The sequence below is a fragment of the Clavelina lepadiformis genome, chromosome 5, assembly GCF_947623445.1.
Source record: "Clavelina lepadiformis chromosome 5, kaClaLepa1.1, whole genome shotgun sequence".
NCBI lineage: Eukaryota > Metazoa > Chordata > Ascidiacea > Aplousobranchia > Clavelinidae > Clavelina > Clavelina lepadiformis.
Genome location: NC_135244.1, coordinates 23,155,057 through 23,168,103, shown reverse-complemented (window position 1 = coordinate 23,168,103; position 13,047 = coordinate 23,155,057). Strand labels below are relative to the sequence as shown.

General features: G+C 33.9%; 2 protein-coding genes across 2 annotated transcripts in view; both read right to left on the bottom strand.

The window, feature by feature from the left end:
- The window catches only part of LOC143459614 (kelch-like protein 12), an 88,042-nt gene that overhangs the window by 61,263 nt on the left and 13,732 nt on the right, over positions 1–13,047 (bottom strand). The window lies entirely within an intron of this gene.
- On the bottom strand, positions 2,999–11,688 carry LOC143458853 (uncharacterized). The gene is made up of 15 exons (XM_076955730.1): positions 11,560–11,688; positions 10,520–10,640; positions 9,317–9,470; positions 8,735–8,949; positions 8,361–8,510; positions 7,849–7,942; positions 7,427–7,602; positions 7,101–7,262; positions 6,889–6,979; positions 6,409–6,503; positions 5,900–6,095; positions 4,784–4,924; positions 3,839–4,000; positions 3,610–3,754; positions 2,999–3,486 (listed from the first exon to the last, which is right to left on the bottom strand). Exons 1-15 carry the CDS (start codon positions 11,607–11,609, stop codon positions 3,381–3,383), a joined length of 2,058 nt encoding a protein of 685 aa, XP_076811845.1. The 5' UTR covers positions 11,610–11,688; the 3' UTR covers positions 2,999–3,380.

The window sequence follows — 13,047 nt, the reverse complement described above, 5'->3', positions numbered from 1 at the left end:
TTAAAACTTAAAACGTGGATTAAAACTAATTGCCCTTAAAATGTTTTATCTTGTTGCGCACGGGATTTCTCAACCAAAAACAGCAAACTTTCCAATCTGGTCAAACTGACACCTCAATTCTTTGTTTATTTATCAAAAATTGGCGTTCAAACAACCAGCTGCTCTTTGTTTGTTTATTAAAAACCGGCGTGAAATTAAAAAAATTCTGCGTTTATTTTGATGAATCTTAGGCGTTCAGATTCCACACTTTTCACTATGGCCTTGTAGACTATGTTCATAGTCCAAAAATGACCAGTGCGGTTCCCAAAAATGCTCAGACGAAATGGGAATACGCACGCAATTACACAGTAATGTGTAAAAATTTAGACTTTTTCAACCTTTGAATCAACAATAAGTGCGGCAATGAGGCTCAGGAAAAGCAGTTCTTGAATACAACTTTTCCAAAGTCTGGATACTATTAGTAGCCTACACACTCGGGTCAAACACCACCTATCAGCCGGTTTTATATGGTTACACTTCCACTCGCGACAAAATAAGTAAAAAATTCGTGATAATTCAATGCTAAACATATGGCAAGGTATAGTGTACTTCGTACGCTGAAGACCTTAGTGTACGGCCCTTTCTTAATCCTTAACTAACCATAATTGTTATTAATCCACAGAAGCTCCAAAACTGCTGAAAATTCAGTTTTGCTTGTGGGACTTCGCTTTTTACAACCACAAAATAAACATCATATTACACTATGTAAAAAACGTTCGATTGTTGGCAAGTCATTAATTACATAATTGTTGGAAGTTCGAAACGTTGCAAGAAGTAAAGTTGTCCTCAAACATTTTTAAAAAACATAAAAGTAAAAGCTTTAATTGTTTCAACCCTTAAAGAAAGTTAAGGCTATCTAAAGACAAATAGTGTAAGGCTACTACTATTTTATAGTTTTCACTATTTTGTGAAGTTTCTAATGGAGGTCGGCTTCTGTATATTAAACGACTTATCGATACAGTATCACAAAGAGAGTTCTTTTCGCAGAAGCTTATGTGTGTGAACAACTTTCAATAGAGAAATACTTTAGCATAGTTAGTTGCGATTTTTAATCAAGGTCGGCTTTCCATCAAGAAAAGACGGTTTTTGGTTCACTTTCAGGATTATGATACCATGTGTTTTGAGATTATAAGGTATAGTTTATCTTGTTTGTGGCAACCACTTACCACGTATCGAATTGTCGGATTAAGTGACTGTCCCTGGGTAGCGTCATCTCGAACCCCCTCTACGTTGCCTCTCGCTGACTTGGATAGCTATTCTCTGCAAAACTATCTTTGTACATGCAATTTTGAACTTGCGCACTGTACCATATTTCTCTATACAAATATATATCAAATCTTGAGTAAGTTACTTTACGGACGCTCACGAACCCATAAAATAATGGATTGTCAGCAAATCTTTGATTGCCACCGCATGACAAGTGCCAAGCCTTGCAACCGGTGGCATAGTGAGAACGGCAGTCACGGAAAAGTGGTAAGTTTTAAGAAGACGAAAATTAAATGTATAAAATACACACCAGACCTACTCCTGGTACACAGTTTGCATGAAATACTAAAATAAATGTTCACTGCAGCAATGCAGTTCAATCCGTAAATCGCTATTTGAACTCGTAAATATGACTTGTGTTCTATCCTGTGTTCTATCGTTTGATCGTGTCCGTGGTTAATGTCGGAAATCGAATCGCGCTGATCGAATCGAAAAGCGCTGTTATTTAGTGAAAGGTCTGTGATGATAGCCTGCAAATCGAATGCCACATAGAATACTTGTTTACAGAAATCGGCATTACGAAATGTGATATAAATGTTATACCGATAACTTCCTATTTTTTGTTTTGAGTTGTGACATAAATGTCGTGGCTGCCTATCTTGCGTGCATTAGTATTATTACTATACACAGTTGTTCAATGCATTAATTCTACTAAGATCAACGCTGCAACATGGACGTCTTTATGCTATTGCTGCTATGTCAATGTTTTATCTAAATGTATTCGTTCAAAGAAGCTTCAATATAATCAGTATATACAGTTGTCATGCTTGTGTAACAATTGTGAATTTAATTTGAAGAAGTTCAGTATCAAGTCAGACAACTTTGTTGTCACTTTCACAAGACAATAATTCATCAAGGTGAACAATTAAGTCCAAGATTGACAAAAGCAGACAACGACCTCATGAGACTCATATATCATCGAGCGCAATAAACAATCAAACATTGTATTGGAGAGGCTGAACCAGTCAAGTTCAACAACCATAAACCAACCATTCCATTACAAGCGTGGTGCCCCGAGTGAGGATCGAACTCACGACCTTGAGATTATGAGACTCATATATCATCGAGCGCAATAAACAATTAGACAATCAAACATTGTATTGGAGTGGCTGAACCAGTCAAGTTCAACAACCATAAACCAACCATTCCATTACAGGTCTTCGTAGATTTTGTTTGAGACAGGATATTACAGGCAAAACGATGAGCAGGTTATTGGTTTAGTTTGTATAACCAATATATATATATATAAGTTTGTAACGTTTAACGACCTGGTAGTTTGTGCATTTCATCGTTTATAGGATACGTACATTTCATTTTACAACCATTTCATTTACATTTTCTAACCTAACTCTCCTATTTGTACGGTGTGAGTGAAAGCGATTCATCGATTTTACAGAAGGGAGACTTGCTTATGGTGGGAACAGGTGGGAAGCATTGCATTGAACTTATCATGAAATGTGTTATTCGCCCTATACCATAAGACTAACTCTGTTCTGCTTTAGCTTCACCGGCGCCTACCGACGTGCAAATAAGCAACATCGGTTTAACTCGATTCGATGTTAGTTGAGAGCATGACACGACCGGTGAACTCCAACCAACCATCCGGTACCTTTAGCATGTTCTTTGCTATATTCACAATATAAAAGCAATTTGATTGAAAAATATAATAATTTAAAACAATAAAAATATTCTTAAAAATATTTTAACTTACCTACGTTAAACATGTTACATGACAAAGATTTTAATAAATTTTCTAAAAGTTATCACAATCACAATATAGTTTATTACACATTCCAATCAGAAAAAGAGCTGACATCTTCTCGTCACGCCCCCTAGCGACATATTCCTGCATTTTACATATATACAAAGCAACGTCTGCCGCTCTAACCGGGACTTTTAGCAACAAATAAGGAGTTTCCCTTGTTGACGCCTGACATCATTGATGTCTAAGTACAATCGTTCAACAACACTGCAGCTGAATATGGAAGACATTACTTTGAGCAGCTCCACAAACATTGAGCCTTTTTCGTCCTCTTTCAAGAGACCCAGAAATCAGCAAAACAACAAACACAACATTAGATAGAAAGGACGCGAGGATGACATCGATGTCTGTCCATCTTGGTTGACAATCGCCATTTTCTGGTGGCTGGATCATAGACTTCAATTGTTTTGTCAGGAAACCTTTAAATCGTATGAACTAGATTTTTAAACAAAAGGCAATGCCAACTCTACCAAACCGTAGCTTATAACCATTCAAGTTAATCTTAAACGTTATGAAAATATGATAAAACGTTTTATATTCACCCTCCAAACACCCATATAAGGCCATCCACTACACAAGCTGATCCACTAGGTCTTCGTTCATTCATAGATGGAACATCAATCCAAGTTTTTGAGTCCAGGTTGTATTTTTCAACAGAAGAGAGGTTCTTTGAACCAGCACATCCACCTGATTTAATTCATTTAAAGAACATGACATGTCATAAATCTCCTTAAACGTTTGAAAGATATTTGCACTTGCAGCAAGACTCACCTATCGCGTATATTTCGTTGTTTAATACAACAGCAGTTAAATGAAATCTATGAGTTTTCATTGGTGGAATATATTCCCACTTTGCAATTTGTGGGTCATAACATTCTGCTGTGTTTAGTGTGCGACAAGTATCATCCAATCCTCCAAGTGCGTAAAGCAAACCTTTCAAAATAAACCATCAATCAATCAAACATGTCAGTAGGTCTTCAAATTCAAGCATGGTTACTTCTCCACTTTACTTTATGAAGGAAAAGTCAAATCCTTTGCAATGACGAGATGAAATATTTTAGAAGAAACACTGTTTTAGCTAGCACAACTTGTTTCTCCTTTTCACCTTAAATACTAAATGCAACTTTATTTTCAGTTAGTCTGATTCATTTTTGAATGCTTAGAAATAGTATCGGTCTTTCACGCGCTATGTTCTGAAAAATGGAGTATTTCTTTGAACAATGCTTTGAGTATGTTTAACGACGCTGAAAACCAAATGTATTGATCAACGAGGTTCACAACAAATTAATGCTAAACATTATCAGTGATACAAATATTTATAAGTTCATGCTGTTGAATAACTGTGATAAAACAGTAGTGACGGATATAAAATGGTAGATTTGGAGTAATCTGACGCTCCTACAACGACACGACTGACCGAGTGATATTTCTTAATTAACTAATTAAACTGGAACAACTACTTAAAATGGGTCGTCAAACCTTCGGTACTGAACGATGAAACACTTTTAATTGCAAGCTCTCAGACTATGGTTAAGGAAGTTTAAATGACAATCTTAAAATCAATCCGGAAGAAAATTTTGTGTAGAGATAGTAAGTGATTAGAAAAAATTGTATGCACGAAAAATAGCTGAGTGTGCGAAATGGACTTCAAAAAAGAGCTCATTATCATTGAATATGACAAAAGTTTTCTTTAAAACGTTTAAGTATCAAACTTACCACGAGCGCTGACTAATGCATGGTTTTGTCGCTTCTTATTCATGTCACTTTTTACAGACCATTTCTTTTTTTCAGGGTTGTAGCTTTCACATGATGAGACGGGACCAGTTCCATTCCAACCACCAGTGCAATAAACAAGACCTACAAGAGGCAAACTGGTAAAAACTTACACAGGAAACTTTTTGTCGCATCCTGCCATGATGCAAAAATTATTTGATTATTTCGTTTAAATGCAGTTTATTATAATGTGCTGAGCTATTGCCTTAAACAGTGATGAAGGTCAAACGTTGTCTCCCTTCTTTTGTTGTTTTGTTACAACTTCTAGTTGCAGTGGAAAGGACATAATTTATCAGGATTCTTCACATTGATTTTTACAAGATTATTCATCCCGGCTGATAACAAAAGCTGGCATTAGTAGTAACAGACTTTATACCAACAACTTCAACTAGCAACTTCTGTAAGAAATTGCGCAAGTATATAGCAAATTTACTTTCATTTATTTGAAAAGATTGTTTCATTTTGTGAAAATGATTGTAACAAATACCAAGAACCAGTGGCAAACTTAAAATGTTAAATTTTAAACCTGCACACGCCCGTCAGCAAATATACCAGCACATGTGTGGGTTGGAAGTGGGCACAGAAACTTAAATGCGGATAAGGTCATGTGGGGCAGTGCGAGTGTAGGCAGAACAAGTGCCCGTGCAGGGCTCTAAGACACACTGCACAAAGCTATTAAAACTAAGTACGCGTTCACATAAGCTGCTCGAGTGCAAGATTCACCATCTACACTAAGTAGGTTCTTACTACGGATTCATCAGAAGGTAGAACTCAAAGAGAATAAAAGATGCAAAAATAAAGAGGTAGTGGGAGAGGCGATGGTCCAAGAATGTTCATGTAGAAACATTGGTGGTTCGCTACTTGAATTAAATGGTAAGACCATAAATCCAGTTTTGTTTATACATTAAGAAATATTCTAAACTATAGTAAATATTCTAAACTATAGTAAATATTCTACTATATTCTAAACTACATTATGAAGCACATAAGAAAGTTTAAGCTAAAAAGAGCATCTGTTTAAAGTTGCATTTTCAATGGTATGACGTCATAATATCTTACCATTCAATAACGCTGATGCAAAAGAATGTCGCTTTTCCCCCATAGAAGGCAAGTTGCTATCCCACATTGGTTTCTCGTCACTTAAATTCAACATCTCAACAGAGTTAAAGGAAGTGTCATGATCGCAACCACCCATCAATAAAATTTGTTGATTGTAATTTACAGCAGATGGATACATCCGAGCAATGTTAGTATTCTGTACGACGAATCATCATTGCATAAAGTCAACAACAACTGAAGTATATATACTAAGAATAACAACCAAATACTAGATATGCAGTAATTAACAGACCGAGGTTTGAAAACGTTTAGGTACAAAGCCTGTCAAGTGCTGCTGACAAAGCACACATACAATTTTCCTGCGATGTTGAAGTGGGCGAATTCTATATAGTCGGACTTATTTTGCTTTAAACACATTTTTTGAAGGTCATGAGTCATGACACAATGAAATATGTCCACAAACTAAAATCACATTTCTTTGTTCTAAACAATGAATAAAGCAAACATACCGGCATGTCACTCCACTGCTTTGTCTTGGTGTTGAACTTGGCAATATTTTGTAAGCAATAAAATCCACCAATGACAATTATCTCATCAGACTGAGCTGTACATAGATGAACAGATATGAATCGATCATATTATTATTACTTCTTAAAAATTGCTCCTTGTTCTAATGTGATTAAACGTTTTAAGAAATTTCACCACAATAACAACAATCTGTATCTTATTGAATTGACTTGAAAGTAAAAGCTTTTCAAAACCTGAAAGTAAAGGCTAAATCATTTCAATATATTTAACAAACATACATCTGTAAACTTTATTGTTTCACTTTTGCCATGTTCCAAAAAAATTGTTTAGCAAAAAAATGTTACCCACAAACAACAAAATGTTATCGTAATGTCACTGTTACGCGTAATGAAGTTTTGAAAAAAATCTCATATTTTTATATTTTATACAAAGTCAAAAATTTAAAAACCACTTTCACTCACGTTTTTGTTTTTTGTAAGTTAATTCTGATATTCGGCAAAATAACGAAGTTACCAATAAGCTCATACAGTCAGTTGATTGGCTAATCAGTTCCTGCAAAATATTCTTATTCATAATTTCTATCCAGGATGTTGTCTGGATGTAAAATTCATTTAGATTGATCAATAGAAAACCACAAATATCATATGAAAAAGTTTTACTCTGTTAATCTTACTTCTTTGTGAACAACATCAGTTAGGAATTTCATTGACAAATAGTTGGGTTGAATGAGATGAAACAAATCACTGAAATTTTTTCTTCGTTCAGTTAAATTATGTCTTGTCCACGCAACTGCATTCTTGTACTTGTCCTCTTCAACCAAATCTTGGGGAATTTTCTATAGTTTTGCACATTTGTACATAAAAATTTCACATAACGTTGATGTGAATGAAACTGTTCATTCAAAAATCGCCTTAGTAACTACTTTACTATACATCTATTAGCACTTCTCATAGATCACTGCCAGGAAAAAACATTTAAATCTTAAAATAATCTGCTTACTTTATCACTTTTTGATTGAAGCATAACCATGACATCATCAACACCAAACTGAAGAAAATACGCCCCTCCTGGACTTTGATGATCTGTGCTATTTTGTTTTGAAGAAGACTGGCGTTTCAAACAACTTGCTGCGTTGGGAAACACCTTAACAATTTTTCTGCAGTGTTCTTTCATTCCTAAACAAAATTTACATTTCAGTTATTGATTAAAGCGTTATACAATGCTACTATGCATTTCACTATATTTACTAAGAGGGTTTCAGAAAGCTTTTCCCCATAAGCATTCACACTTTGTAGACAAACGATTCAAAATGTTAGTTCACAAGAAAGCACTACATTTTGAAATCATGAATACAAATGTTTGAAAACGTAAATATTTGAATAGCAAGAAAACTTTAATAAAAAAGTTTTTTCTGTTCTCACCGGATTTTTCTTTACAAGCTGAAGCGAGAGAAATTCGAGAAATGAGTGATGTTAGAAGTTTATTCATACAATCCACGGAATCACGAACTAATTTCTAATGTGCAGTGCAAATTAGGTTAGGTTTGTTCAACTCGAAGATCGAAAGAAGGACAGTTATGTCATAACTTAATGTAACCCCACTGGTACGGTAAATATGTATGCAGTAAAACCATATATTTCGTAGGAATTAAATTAGTTTGGATATTCCAGAATGCTCATCCCTCCGTAATTAAACATGTAATAATTACCAGAGGTGTATTTAGATGGTCACCGGAGATATGTTTTCACAAAAACACATTGTAAAGAAACCGATAAATTAAATATAAAAAAAGATTTTTCTACCTAAGTTGTGTAAAAAATATTATATCGTTTTCAATAATGATAATAAGTTTAAGTTCAAAGCAAGTTATTTTATAAATATGATGTTGATAACTCTACACTTTTTGAGTGATTTGTAAACAGTAACAAATTACCTCTACGTAAACAACGTCCACCAAAAAAGTTTTGGATAAATAATCCAGTTGAATAAGTTGAAACAAATCATAAAAGTGTTTTCTTCTTGCATTATTGTCATATTTTGTCCAATCGGCAACACTTTTAAACTTGTCCTCATCAATCAAATCCTGAAACAAATTATGTAAACTTTTAATTAGTGTCATCTCTTAATAATCACACTTAACTGTACAAGTGGTATATATTAACTCGTTTACTATTTATTTACAATGAAAAATATTTACTTTTTTCAAGCATAAAAGCAACAAAATACAATTCAGCGAAGTAACTCCAAATACATTAACACATTTTTTTATTTCATTGTTATACAAACATTTTCTATTTCTGAGCGTACTTCATAATTTTCCAATTTTAACAAAGCTTTGACATCATCCAAATTGAGCTGAAGAAAATGAAAACTTTTCAAAACTGCTCCCAGATTTTTAGAAATGAAAGTTTCAGCTGCTTGAACAACATCTATGTTGTATCGGTTTGAATAAGACCGAATTTTCAAACAATTTTCTCCATTCATAGACTTCATGAAGAATTTCGCACAGTATTCTATTAAAGCTGAATAAAAATTTGGTTTCAGTTTATTTGATCAATCGAATTGTAGATTTACTTTCAATCGATATGCCATCATCGAAAGAAGGCTTGCTCAAATACTGTTTAGTCTGTCAGTTGACACATACAATAAACTCATCAACAAGCAAAACATTAAAGTAACAAGTGGTACAGGTTTTAAATTTAATGCTTAAGCAAATATGCACCACAGCTATCATTGGATACTGGTCTGGAATGCAAAAGTAGTCTAATGCATCCAGTACATACTCAAGATGAAGAATTATGCATGAAGTGGGTATGAAGTTAACACTCGATAAAAATAATATTGAATCAAGGTACGTAATACACAATTCAGTCATTATATAATACCAACTTGAAATCAAAAGATATTCTGATGCATCCAGTACATCATATACGTTGTTATGAGTGAGAATTGTATTTGAAGTGTACATGAAGTCAAGAATGGATGCCATTGTTGGACCACTAACGTCTTTCACAATTCCTTCGTTTAAGTAACTTTCTTTCATCTATAAAAAAGCATATCACAAACAGTGTTAGAATTGATAGTTTATTTCATGATGATGCTGTAATGTAAAAACTTAATGCCATCTACCAGTTTAAACCAGGGGTTCTGCAAGTGGAGTACATGTACCCCACTACCTGGTACCGTTGGACTTTTCAAGGAATACAATAAGTCTGAGAGATATTCTTATCCAACTTTTTATTTGTGAATGTAATTGACTATATTTGGATAAGGTACATTTTCTACATATTCTAGTTTTCGATATCTTTTTAAGATCGTAAAATTGGAAATATGCTGTACTGCCACAGGGTAATGCACTGTACTACAAGTGCTAATTACCTAAGTGCCCAATTACCCAAAGGCATGTAGTCAACTCACACCTCGATGGGTGTAAGGATCTTTGCGCGTTATATATACTTAAACTGTGTATCTTTTGCATTTGTGGTACCTTTCAAAGTTGCGGTGGCAAGCAAGTTGTTGTTTAGTTTAACGGATTAATTTTTTAAACAAGCTGCAAATTTTTTGGTTCAATAAGACAATACCAACCCATTGATACCGCAACAATTATAAATGAAGCATGCCTTTTCAAAATATGAAACTGTTGGAAGCACTGATGCAAAAATGTTAGGGGCGCACGCGAACCAATAAAAAAGTTCCAAAGACATAAAATTTGGATTAAACTCTCTCTGTCGATTACTTCTATTTTTAAAACTTGTCATTACGGAGGCAAGCCTACAAGAAGTACACATACAGAAGTTATTACTGGCTGTTACTTGAACAATAGCAGCATTGATTGTCATTAAGTAGTAAAAAAGATTGTGGCAAGTAAGCATTTAAAAGCACTTATGCTACTGGGCTACTGCTACAATGCCCTTGGCTAACTCATAAACACTTGCTCATATTTCATGATGTTTGTAACACTTCACAATGTGGGCCTTGTCACAAACAAGTAGAAACAGAAAAAGCCACTATGGAACAAAGCGCTAAAATAAATGTGGTAGCTAAGCTCCAGCAATGAAAAATCATCACTGACTTTAAGTCGTTAATTTTTACCTTTACGGTGAACATTGCCCTGAAATATTCTGAAAATGAACCGACTACACATTTGTGAACAAGGAATTTTTCTCCTTCAGCTTTTATTGTGAAATCACAGCCTTTGTTCGTTTTTCTTTCCCTTAATGAAATGCAGATCATTAAATATTTAAAACAACTTTGATAATAACAAACTCATAAATCTGGTTATCGATATAAACTCATATAACACAGAGTCACGTAACAATCATCACTCTTATGACAACAACATAAAACAATATAGTAAAAAACATATGTAAAGCAGTATGTATGTGACGTCTATTTCAATTGTTATTGTCTTCTTATCCGCACAACTTCACCAATGAGATTAAAGGCATAAATAAATTGTATGACTAGCAAAAATGTCAGTCTAGTGCACTGTGTGAGTTTTCATAGTTTATGATTATGTTTTATTATGATGTTAGCGATAATTAAATTAAAAAAATTGTTTCCTTATTGCTTGCTTAAAATGTTTTTAATTGCTGTATTGCTGTTTAAATTGGTTTTTGGTTGTCATACAGTCACAACTGTCTTTAGCGTGATTTACACCTAAAAATGCTTGAATTGAACACAAACTTTTGGCTGTTTTAGTCTGGAGCAATAGATATGGTTTGTATTCATTACAAACACACAATCAATTAATTCCTGCAAATTATGAGATCGTGACTTAAATCGTATGATTTTATGTATGGTTTTGTAATACCCTCTTAACCCATCACACTTATAACATCACATACTTTAACAACTTGCTTATTTTTAGCACTTGCGGTTTTTTCAACGAGATAATTCATTTTAAAGCATCATTTTTTGTTCTTTTTGTCCTTCTTTAGCCACAAAACGAACAGCAGTGCATACCGTGCTTCAAGAACAACTGAAGTGGGAAAACCTTTTGCTTTTTGGCTCACAATTTTAGGTTCGAGAGACATTAACCCATATAAAGGTCTTTTTCGATTATAGAACATACAATAATCGAAGCAAACCTAATCATAAGCAACGACAATTTTGTGTAATGTAAAACTTACTCATTCAATTTGTTTAAAGTTTCAGACGAATGAGTGTAGTTGAATTCCATTGCTTCAAATGAAAAGTTTACTTCAACAGACTTAAAATCGTTAATTAATCTAACTCTAATAATTCAAGTTCATTAGAAATAAAACCTTACTTTTCATAAACAATAGTTAATGCACAGAAGTTTACACCTTGTCGTAATAATAGAATTACTGAAAGCGTTAGTATTACTAACTAGGACTGGTTACTATCTGATAAACTCTCGCTGGACTAAAATAAAATCCCAGGATTAAAGTAAAATCTTGTCTTGTACATTGCCAGTTATCCATATGCACTGTTCCAATAGCTTCATTAACGTGAATTAGTTTGGTTAACACTGCATTATAGCATTGCCTTATACTAAAACCGTTTACAAAACAGGTTGGCATTACTTATCAGCAACAATGCTATAAAAGCAATACAGTACTAGCCTGAGGGCTTATGCTAAATTTACATAATGGTTCATTATACTGTTTCATAATTTTCCTGCATGATGAGTAGGTCGTGAATTACAAAGTCAAAGTAGATATATGAGAGCACACATTCATCATAATGGTCATATAATAAACTGGAACCAGCTTCGGACTGATGAAAATGCTAATGTATATAATTATCAAACAAACTTTTATGAATTTAATGTCTAAAACTGGTTTATTACAGTTTTTATCAATTTATTTGTAATTGCATTGAACGTTTGAACACAAAGTTCATAAAGTAAACTGATTAAACACTTTGAAAAATTCAGAAAAAAACGATCAAAATTCAGACAGCTAACACAAAACATGTTTTTGGTCAAAAATCAGTGACCTGACAAAACATATTCAGGTGAGAAGACGAGATTATAGGCAGTGAGCTTGTCTTGCTAATGCTGTTGGATAAAGAAGCAACAAACGGTGGATCTTCCGCAATGAATTTTTTACAATGATGGGTGCAAATCTTTACACCTGAACTTGTGTTAGGAAATTTGGCAAAGCTTGACTCAATCACTAAATACCATTGAAATATCAAAATGATATTTGTGTGGAAAACAGCAACGAAACGTTGGCAAAGGATTTTCAAAAAGTTTTTCATAATTTGGTTTGCACATGCACTATTCTATGATAAACTTAAAACTGTCTGGCTTTCTATTCAAATGAAATAAGCCAATAGCGTGGTACTCTTATAAACGTAGATTAGAGCTCAGGTAGAAAGTATCTTGCATTGTGCGTGCAGAAGCACATTTTATGGTGTGCACTGAAGGTTTATTTCTTGTTTTTTTGTTATAAACTAGCATTCCAAGAGCTCGAAACGAGTGTGAAAATGTGAAATTTTGTTTGTAGTCTACCCATGGCTGATAAGTCTTATCAGTAAGTGCGACACTTTTTGGTTTAAATATGGCACACAACTTAAGGAAAAAAATTGCACGCCAAGGCTGTTCTGGGTGCACTACATAGACTTAGCCTCAGTTTGGACTGCAGGTCATG